General features: G+C 29.9%; 1 protein-coding gene across 1 annotated transcript in view; it reads right to left on the reverse strand.

Moving 5' to 3' along the window:
- The window catches only part of LOC111639946 (eukaryotic translation initiation factor 4 gamma 3-like), a 135,994-nt gene that overhangs the window by 37,215 nt on the left and 87,174 nt on the right, over positions 1–11,605 (reverse strand). Inside the window, exon 9 of the mRNA XM_023385910.1 lies at positions 9,424–9,539. Within this exon, the coding sequence (XP_023241678.1) occupies positions 9,424–9,539 (116 nt within the window). The remainder of the gene's footprint in view (positions 1–9,423; positions 9,540–11,605) is intronic.

Below are 11,605 nucleotides of genomic sequence, written 5' to 3' on the forward strand. Positions count from 1 at the left end.
TTAACGTTTGGAAATTGAAAGTATGCTTTTCATTGGTTAGAAAAAAAAATTCTATTCACTGGCATTGGTTATAAAGAATAACAAACTGCACATAATCTTGAGGCATATTGACTAGTCACTCGCTAAGTCAGAATTACAAAGTACCATGCATAAATCCTCGTAAAATATGATGATCGAGCAGCATAAACAGAAACCTAAGTCATTTATGTTACAGACTAAATATGAAGTTATTAAAAGGTTGGAAACTGATGTAAAGCAAAATAAATTATGTAAAGAAATGAATATAACTAAATCTACAGTTGCTACCATTTGGAAGGAAAAAGATTTTAATTATCGAGTTTGAAACTTGCAAATGCTAAAAAGTTTAGAAAATCAGCACATGATGAATTTGTTCAAGTATTGTTAAGATGGTTCTCTCAACAGAGCTATTAAACACGACTATTAGTAATGCTATATTGCAATCAAAAGCAGAATAGTTAGGAAGCAAATTGGAAAAGTACAGAGTTTAAATGCAGTAGAAGTTGGATAGAGAGAATAAAAAAAAAAATATAGTATTAGAAGCCGAAAAATAGTTGGAGAAGCAGTTGCTGTAAATACGGACATGGTTGAAGACTAATTGTAAAATAAGTGGCCAAAAATTAGAGAATTAGAGAAAATTTTCCAAGATTGTAATCTTCAATGCAGATAAAATGAGTTTAAAGTGTGCAGCAAATAGGATGCTAAAATTCAAGGAGAAAGTTGTGTGGGAGGAAAATTACAGAATAAATTACTATTCCACTAGCAGCAAAATCTCATAGGAACACAAGAGAAAATTGTTAGTAATCAGTACACTGAAAAATCTAAGATGTTTCAAAAATTGACGGCTACCAGTAAACTACAAATTAACTGGAGAGCTTGGATGACTTCCAATATTTTCTGTGATAAATTGCAAGAATGGAATGAAGAACTGAAAACATAAATGAAATTTTATTGATTGACAACTGCCTGACACATTCTGACAAAGAATTTACATTGCATTACACTAATGTTTATGCCATCCAATACGCATTCAAAACTACAGTCTTTAGATCAAGGGGTTATAGTAAACCCGACAAAAAACACAAAACAAATTGAAATTTCATTGCGCTAAAATCTATGGGCAAATTTGAGATAACACGAATGCTTATTTGAATAAAAAATATTGAATAACTTAAAAATTGTGAACTTTTGTATGAAGGATTTCATAAATTCTTGAACTGTATTAGAACAAAACCATGTGATAGAAGGGATACCCATACCCCAGTAAGTTTTTTACTGTCCAACTTGTTTAAAAAACTCAATTATAAAATTATAATTGTTTGATGTGAAAAGTTACCAAGGGGGGAAACACTAGCTCGATTTTATATACAAATCTCTAAAAACTACTAAAACATAAAATGATAATACTAAAACATACATATATTAATATTTTTATTACAAAATAAATGATAGAAAATAGAGCATAACAAGGTTAATAAGTCCATATCAGTATACATAAAAACAAACCAATAATATTAACAGAAATAAATTTTAAAATGAAGCAGATAGGACAACTTTGAAAAAAATTGTTCCAGTGACGACAACAAACCAGCCAATTAATGAAAAATTTAATGTTACTAGAGACAAGTATAACCTAACATTCCATCATATTCTTATACAGGGTGCGATAAAACTCCTGACCAATTTTAAGAATAATTTTAAAGGTCATAAATAAGCTTAAAACATTCAAAATGTTTTTCCAAATTTGCTTCATTTTTGAGATATTAGCCTGCCCCGAAAAGTACTTTTCAGATTCCCCATGAAGTACTAATGCTGGAGTTGTCAACCTTTAAAAAGATAATTTTGTATTATTTTGTTATTCATTGTCATATCGAAGTAAGTCAATGCTGCCCGAGTAGGTCCCGATGTAATAAATGCAAATAAAGCCTTAAGATCTCCACTCAGAAAAACTCCACTAAGATTTTGCAGTATCCATCCACTTAATTACAATAAAAAAAATTGTTGGAAAGCAAGAGTTTAATGTAAATTTACTTTGAATGGCATTTTGTTTTTTACAGAATTAGAATAATTTACAAAAATTGCTCAAAAAAAATCTCCTGCATCCATGGAGGACATTGAACAATTCAATTTCCATTTATTAATAAAAATGGTTTTTGAAAGGACATTTTTGGCAGGACACTAGAAAACAAAACAGATTTTGGAAAAATTTATAGATAATTTTAAGCTTTCGTTTGACCCTAGAATCTATCCCTAAAATGTTGGCATAAACTTTTGTTGCTACCTGTACATAAAAAGAATAGAGTAACGATAACACCTTTTCTAAACTAAATATTTTGTATTAGACATATTATATGCATTACTATGACATCTTAGACATCATTTCTCCAGAATATAAATTTTACAAACGTGCTACACATTAGCACACAAAATAAAACATTTTATGAATGAATTAATCCTACAAATAATGAAATTGCCTATCATATACAAAATTTTTGCATGTTGGCACATGTTTTACAAAGCAGTTAATTATAAACATAGTTTGGAATATTTTAATTAAACTGTACAAATAATTATAAATACTTGACTAAATAAAGGAATAAAAATTTATGTTAAGACAATTCAGAAGTTTTTAAATTGCAAATTCTGTGTGGGGAATGAGTAAATGTTTAGTTTTATTTCAGGTCTACATTAAATAATGTCAGAGTTTTAAAATAAAAATCAATCAATTTTCTGTTTTGGTTCATCTTAAAGCTCTGTTTCAGCTATATACATATACACACAAAAATGTGTTTGTCTTGGTACGACACAAGCATGTCTAAGCAGGGAGAAATTTAACAGGTGAGTAAACTGATAACAGACAATGCAGACGAATTGAACATCACAATTTAAAGGAAGCGTCACCATACACCTTCAGAACAAAACAAAGTCCAGTTTGGCCAAAGTTCTACAGATTCAAACTGCAATTTTCCTAATTATCTAAGGTGTTAGTTAGAAAGTTATCAAGAATGTTTATCATTAAATTTTTTTTGTTAATGCTGAAGTTTTCAGTTTATTTTTCATTTTTTATTATTATTATAATTCAGTTTCTGCACTGTTTATACGCTGATAAGCCTACTCCGGCCAAGGAATACAGAAAAATTGTAGTTTGAATTTCTAAAATGTTGACCAAACTGAACTTTCTTACATGTTACCATTTCTGAAGCTATATGATGACTCTTCTGCTAAGAAACAAAGCAAGTGTCACTTCATCTCTTGCTGTTGGAAATCTGCTATAGAGTTAAAGGGACTCAAATATGCCCCAAGCATTGCATTCAACACTGTCTCACAGTGTATCATATATTCATCTCTCAGAATGCTTAATTTTTTTTTAACTTGGCATTTAGATACTGAATATTCTAGTTTCACTTTTAAAACACAATCTCCCTGCATTTTGGCAAATTTTCCCACGCAAATTAATATCTACAGGCATTAACTGCCAAAATTTAGGAGATGCTACTCACATTTTTATTATAAGATTATTGATGTAATAATGTTGTTCTACTACAAATTTTCTCAGGACTGCTTTAATTTTCTCCAAGCTTATTTGTGCAATTGGACATTCTGTACTTCTGGATTCCATTATATTAACAATTCCAGCTTTGCACACAAGAATATGCACAGATTACACAATAAAAAAAAAAAGCTAACATAGCTCAACTATAGTTCGAGTATTTTATAATCCAGCATCCTTTTTACTCTTTCCTGTGGATGTTAAGAGGATGTTTTTCCCATACCCATCATGTGTTTGACCAGGTTCACAATAGGGCAACTGGATGATTGACGGACAGAGCCTAATATCTAGGATGGCTAATTCATGAAAATTCCTGGAGTCTTTCGATCATCTGGATTCAATCTGAGTCCCTACAGCAGTAGGCAGATGCCTTAACTCCCTCACCCATCCATAATCCAGTGTCAGATTATTGTATAAGATTAATTCACTAATATAGCTAAACATTGTTAAACAAATATGGATTATTGAAAGAAAAGCTTTTCAAATTTTAATTGTTTTCTTTTTTAAAAGCTTCGATTCGTGGTTCTCAATATGGGGCACACACCACTGGAGCAATTCGAGAATGAATTGCTAACAGTAAATTTGAAAGCCCACTATTTACATTACATTTATGCATTTCAGTTCTCTATTATATGTTTTGAAATTTAATTTGCTGTTTTTTTTCGTATCATTTCATATTATTTTTAAAAACAATTTCTTAGTGATTTCTTCCTCAGTACTTCAACCGTCCTTTTGTCCTTTTATTTTTCTTTCATAAATGCCATGTTCTTTGGAAACTTGTTTAAACCAAGTTAATGGCCTTTTAGGCTTCCTCCATGTAAATAAGAGTTAACTTTTTAAATAATAGGAATTGTATGTCACAGGGGCTTTAGGATTTTAGAGATGCTTAGGTGCGGCATGACCAGAAAAATGTTGGTAGCCACTGGTTTTAGACTGTATATTTGTTTATTACAGTCTCAGAAGTACAGAGTGTATATAATACACATAGAAAAACTTCTCTGTGAAATTAAACTTTCATTTATACATAATTTTAATTACAAAAATGTATCTACATTAACTAGTTTATCTGTTTTTTACTTAGATATTTTTTAACTTACACACACGTAAAACCTACTTTACAATATAGCCGACTTTTGACTTTAACAAACGTTAATTTGCCAAAATTAGTCCATTAAATCGAAACTTTACTGTACTGCATTTCTAATATATTCAATGACATTAACTTGAGTTAGAATGGCTAATTTCTATCACTCCCGGATACAAATACTCAAACCCCGCAAAAGATTACTTTTAGTACACAAAGCAGAAATCGTCCTCATTAAAATCGTTTATCATTAATCTAGAATAAAATTTACATGTAACAATCATAGTGAACTGAAGACAAGTACTAATTCCTAACATAAAAGTGGAGTTCTGTAATAAAGAGAGTTGTGATTACTACACTGAAAACATTTACATCAAAAGACTACAATTGAAAAACTGCATATAACATGTATTATTATTATTTCATGACATTATATAACACTAGGCTTTTTACCCACAAAAAATATTACATTTAAGCAAATGTTTTTGGAGATTTCATTTCATATTATTAAAATGGTAAGTTAAAAACACTGATGCTGAATTATCTCATTATAATAAGGCTAATTTTATAATTAGATAAAGTAATTTGAATAGATGTAGGAGGTTAGGCTGTCATATCATAATTTTAATGAATTAATTTTATTATAATTATTAAAATTGGGTTTGTGAATTTATTGTTANAGTATACATAAAAACAAACCAATAATGTTAACAGAAATAAATTTTAAAACAAAGCAGATAGGACAACTTTGAAGAAAACTGTTCCAGTGACGACAATGAACCAGCCAATTAATGAAAAATTTAATGTTACTAGAGACAAGTATAACCTAACATTCCATCATATTCTTATACAGGGTACAATAAAACCCCCAACCAATTTTAGGAATAATTTTAAGGTCATAAATAAGCTTAAAACATTCAAAATGTTTTTCCAAATTTCCTTCATTTTTGAGATATTAGCCTGCCCCAAAAAGTACTTTTCAGATTCTCCATGAAGTACTAATGCTGGAGTTGTCAACCTTTAAAAAGATAATTTTGTATTATTTTGTTATTCATTGTCATATCGAAGTAAGTCAATGCTGCCCGAGTAGGTCCCGATGTAATAAATGCAAATAAAGCCTTAAGATCTCCACTCAGAAAAACTCCACTAAGATTTTGCAGTATCCATCCACTTAATTACAATAAAAAAAATTGTTGGAAAGCAAGAGTTTAATGTAAATTTACTTTGAATGGCATTTTGTTTTTTACAGAATTAGAATAATTTACAAAAATTGCTCAAAAAAAATCTCCTGCATCCATGGAGGACATTGAACAATTCAATTTCCATTTATTAATAAAAATGGTTTTTGAAAGGACATTTTTGGCAGGACACTAGAAAACAAAACAGATTTTGGAAAAATTTATAGATAATTTTAAGCTTTCGTTTGACCCTAGAATCTATCCCTAAAATGTTGGCATAAACTTTTGTTGCTACCTGTACATAAAAAGAATAGAGTAACAATAACACCTTTTCTGAACTAAATATTTCGTATTAGACATATTATATGCATTACTATGACATCTTAGACATAATTTCTCCAGAATATAAATTTTACAAACAAACGTGCTATACATTAGCACACAAAATAAAACATTTTATGAATGAATTAATCCTACAAANGAAATATTGCAGATGAAAAAGCTGTGTGAATAATGGATGCTGCATTGTTGACTGTGGACCAAAAACACATGTGAAAGGACATTTCAACTCAGTGTTCGGCAATGTTTAACCACAATTTGCAGAACTTTTTGCATCGATTTGCAACTGGATGAAACAGGGATTAATATTGAGTCAAAGCAGTAAATAATGAGTGGTGAAAGTGTACAAAAAAAAAAAAATAAAAAATAAAAGGCAGAGACTGTTTGGCCATCACCTTGCCAGCCAACTACTGTTTTTTCATGACTCCCAAGAAATCATCCTAGTTGACTACTTGGAGAAGGGTAAAAACAACAGGAACCTATTATGCAACATTTTTGAACCATTTGAAGAAAAGAGATGAAACAAAAATGGCCAACACTGGTGCACAACAATGTGCTCTTTCACCAAGACAATGTACTGTCCCATAAATCAGCAGTTGTAATTGCAAAATTGCATGAATTGCACTTTGAATTGATTCCTCATCCACCCTATTCTCCAGACTTGGTCCCATCTGACTTCTTCCTGTTCCCAAACTTAAAAATTTGGCTTGGTGAAAAGTAATTATCATCAAATAAGGATGTCATTGTGGCTGTCAATGCATATTTTGCAGACCTCGACAAAAGCTACTTTTCCAACAGGATTAAAAACTGGAAACTCTCTGTACCAAGTGTATAGCCCTCAATGGAGATTATATTATATTGAAAAATAAAATTAAGTTTTTCCAAAAACTTGTGTTTAATTTGATTCTTTACCATACTTATCAAACGACCCTCGTAATGATACCAACTAGATGTGCAAACCTGTTAATTTTGAGAAAAGGGTAGATCAATGTTTGGATGATCAGTATTTGCTACCTCATTACTCAATTACTTTTTAGGGAGATAATGGGTATAAATAAAACAGTAATAAATTACTATTGACACTTTGTAATCTCAACTCAAATAGAATTTTATCAAATCTCTGCTTGTTATATGAGTTTTTTGTTTATTTTATAAAGCGAGTTTTTATTGTCTTTATTTCAATTAAACAGATGATGTTCCCAGTCAGGCAAATCTTTTAAACATAAGAATTTTTTAAACATAAGTCACTTTAAGAATATATAAGTAGAAGAAAACTGAACATCTTCACATATCTGCCTTGTCCTATCACCAGAAACTAAACAGAACTTCAGACTTCTAATTGAAACCTATAAGTATAGCTTTTAATTATTGGGCTTACCATCAGTGAACATTTTAAACTGTACTTTCATAATTTTAGAGGAATATCCTGTAACGAAAGGTTGCCTCTGAAGCAAAACTGTTCCCGGTGACTGAACAAGAACTTCTACATATATCTTTAAAGTGTATAATACTGTCTATCAGTTATAATATTGTTATATTAGTTATATTGTTTATATTACAGATAGTTCTGAAATTTGTGTGAGTAATTATAGTGTTATGCCTATTAAAATTAAAGCCTTAACTGCAGAGATTTTTTTTTATTCACAAGACTAAATGATAAACTAATGACCTTTTAAATCAGTACATAGTCTTTTACTATGAATAATGTATCTTATCAAGCTTTGTGGTTAGCTTGGATTTATTTTAATTTTTATTTAATTCTTTTAGTGAATTTTAGTGCAGCCCAGACAATAAGAATATTCCTCTATCTTGAGGGAGCCATTTAAGTCCAGTTCCGATCTTCAGGTTTTTTTTTTTTGAAATGTTAATTTGGAAGATTCCAGGTTCCATCCCTCCCCATTCAGCCATCACCTTGAAAGCTTGATTGAAACCGTAATCAGTACACAAAACATGTGCTATACCATTATTTCCTAAGACTAAAAAGGCTTAAAGAATGACATTTTAAATCAATATGTATTTTAGCAAGATGATATAAAATAGATTAGTATGTAAGATTAAGATAAGTTCTAGTTAATTTTACTAAATCGATAAATTTTATAATTATAATTGTTGACTGCAGAACACATGTTTATCACTGTTTATTGTTACATTTGTTTGTTATTCTCCTGTTGTGAATGATTCCAAGAGAGATATTATTGAAAAAAATATTACTCCAGATCCTTGCAAGTAACAGGAACAAAAGTTATGGGAAATTACTATTTGCACATCACTAATACTGACTAATCAGTGCAAACTTCTCACAGCTTCCTGTAATCTCTTTAACAAAATGGAGAAAATGTTTGTAAAAGGCAATGGCAATACAATATATCTAAAACGTTTCTATTCTAATAAAAACCTCTTCTTGCAAATTCAAAGTTTGAATTTGAATTATACTTGCATTGTTATTTTCTCCACTTGAAACTATAATATTGAATATCTAGAAAAGACTGCAGAGATAAGGAAAAACAACCAGACATGCAAATTATCTCCTGCGGTGTAAATGCAGTCTTAGTCAACACAAACTTTTCATCAACAGTTTCCAAATCTTAAATCTCAGTATTAAGGTAAGCATAAGTGGAACTGCCTTAACTATTGTGTATTAATCTGCAACACATTAAAACTAACAGCATAGAACTTGGGCATTTTTTGTTGAAGATATTTAGAAAATTAATCCAATTCATAGATTTCAAGAAATAAATCAAACTGACTAGTTTATAACAAATTAGTAAGATTTTAAAAATAAGCTGTTTGAAGAGATCTAATGTCAGACAGGTTTCTTTAATCTATTCAATTATAAAGATAATGAAATTAAAGACACAAACTGACGTAAAAGCATAACTTCAGAAAATCAATAACATCGTACACGTTATCAAATGTAATTTTAAAAATAGAAGTTTTAAACTCTCTTTTATCTAATGATAAGGATTCCATAATAAATTAAACAGTTTATCGACTACTTGGTAACTTAACGTTAATCATTATTGCATTTGACAGTATTTACTAGTACTTACACACAGTATTATACCTGAATTTCATTTATCTAAATGTTAAATTAAGAAAGGACACACTAACATACACATACAATTTATATCATTATCGAATTCCTTAGTTAACTACAGTTGGTTGCTTCTCAATAGAGAAAGACACGCAGAATGCGTGTACTTCCTGCATAATGCAATGCATTATTATATTTAAATAAAAGAAAATTAGAATACCTGAGTATTTACATCTGTTTTATCTAAAAATGCATCCATATCACCACCCTCTTTTGTTTCTCCTTTTCTGTTCAGATCTTTCCATTTTTTGGCTTTACTTTTTTTACCTTCTTTCCCTAGGAAAAAAACAACAAATTCTTAATTAAATTACAGTTTTATATATTTTGTTAAAAATAATTAGGTTGTTTCTAATATGCACGCACAAACTATATTAAACACAAGTATACTATATGTATAAGTTAAAAATATACTTAGCATACATAAGTACGCGTAAGTAAATATGTAATTATACTGAGCATACTGTACAAATATTCTACTTTAATTCATTAGTAATTTTAGTATTACAGCATATTAATAATTTATGAAAAGGGCATTTATAACGAGATTCTCAGTATTTCATTAGTGCCAAAATACTATGTTACAGACTCAAATTCATTATTAAAGAATTGAAATTTTCACACAGATGAACAAAAAAAATAAAAATAATAAATTTTACTTAATACAATCTACCAATAAGAAAACTAAAACACCTAAGTAAATATAATTTTTATCAATTGTTATACTTAGATTGTAACATTTAACCTTCAGGTAACAAAGATAGGAAGCAAAGTTCGACTCAATTCTAGTTTCTTTTCCAAATACAGATAATCGCTAATGTAATTAGTAGTTACATTCCAAAAAAGTACAGTGTTATGCAAATCCATGCTATACAAAACAAAGGACTAGTGCAAAACATGGGGTTACGTTCCAATAGTTTACTCTCTCTTCTTGTTACTAAGAGAAACATGTTTATTAAAGCAGTCGACAATTAACCAACAATCACAATTAAAAGTACTGTATTATGCATTAATATTTTAATTTTAGTTAAACAAAACCATTTTACAAAGTATTGTCTTCTAAGCTTTTTTTGGGTGATCTTTATGAAAAATATCAGCAACGTCTTCATTATTTTATTTTTACCACAAAAACTTCTTTATAGATGACAAAATAAAAATTATTATTACAGTAGTGTTCACTTATAATGAACTCTTGGCTATAATGAATCATCCACAAGAGCAATGATATTTTTTCCCAGCTACAACCAGCCAATATGTAACGAACATAATTTTCAATTTCTTAATCCAAATGATCACTTATAATAGACATTTATTATTGCTTATGTGTACAAAGAATACCCTTGAGTTATTACTAGGGTTTTAAATAAAAGCTTCTCCCCGTAACATAATGGGAGCAACAAGAAAGAATGAAATAAAAGGTAAGAGGTCATGACCTAAAATGGAAAATATTGCTTAATTTGGACATTTTTGCTTTTAATTAATTTCAATGCACATATTTATCTAATTTTTCATCACAAATTTAAAATTTTTTACTCTTTCTATACCAGTTTTCTTATGTCGCCAAGGTATATTCTGAGGTTCGTCTACTGGCCCATTAACAGCGAATTTAAAAATTTACACTGTTGAAGATTTTCAATTGTTAGTGCTGTAATTTAAATTTAAATGTTATTTCTCATCCGTCGTTAACAGCTAAATGATTTTCAAAATGTATTTTGTTCAATTTTCCATCCATTTAACGTTTGGAAATTGAAAGTATGCTTTTCATTGGTTAGAGCCGCCGCAAACTAGCACTTTGCGAGAGCAAAACGCTAGCAAACATGCGCTAGCACAACCGATGACGTCAAAGACTCCTCCCCTTACTTCTTGCCCGCATGGTTTTTCCTTTGCTAGCGCAGCGATGCAAGAGTATGCTCGCTGTTCACAGAATTCAACAACTAGAGCATTTACGCTAGCAAGAGAGAGCGGGAAATACGGATGACTACATAAACATGTCACATATCGAAAAAGAAATAATAGAATTTTATCGATGTACGTAAATTACATGATTAATACATTCAGTATTGAAAAGAAAATAGTATAACCGTTGTATGTAAATAGTAATATACAGTATAAATAGTTTTCGGCTAGTTAAGCCTAGTTAGGCTTAACTAGTAAACATGTTTTTTCCATGCTGTTTCAAAGTTCGGAACGAAAACTGACTGATTACAAGTATAGGTTATAATAAAATCTTGTTCTATAGCCAATCTACATCTGTGGAATCCACGTCATGTGGACTACGTTACGCGAGCAAACGTTGTGTAGTTTGCGGCTGCTTCGTGCTCGCGTAGCTTACCTAGCAAAAATGG

The sequence above is a fragment of the Centruroides sculpturatus genome, unplaced genomic scaffold (assembly GCF_000671375.1).
Source record: "Centruroides sculpturatus isolate CEXI.00-Female unplaced genomic scaffold, Cexi_2.0 scaffold1427, whole genome shotgun sequence".
Taxonomy (NCBI): Eukaryota; Metazoa; Arthropoda; class Arachnida; order Scorpiones; family Buthidae; genus Centruroides; species Centruroides sculpturatus.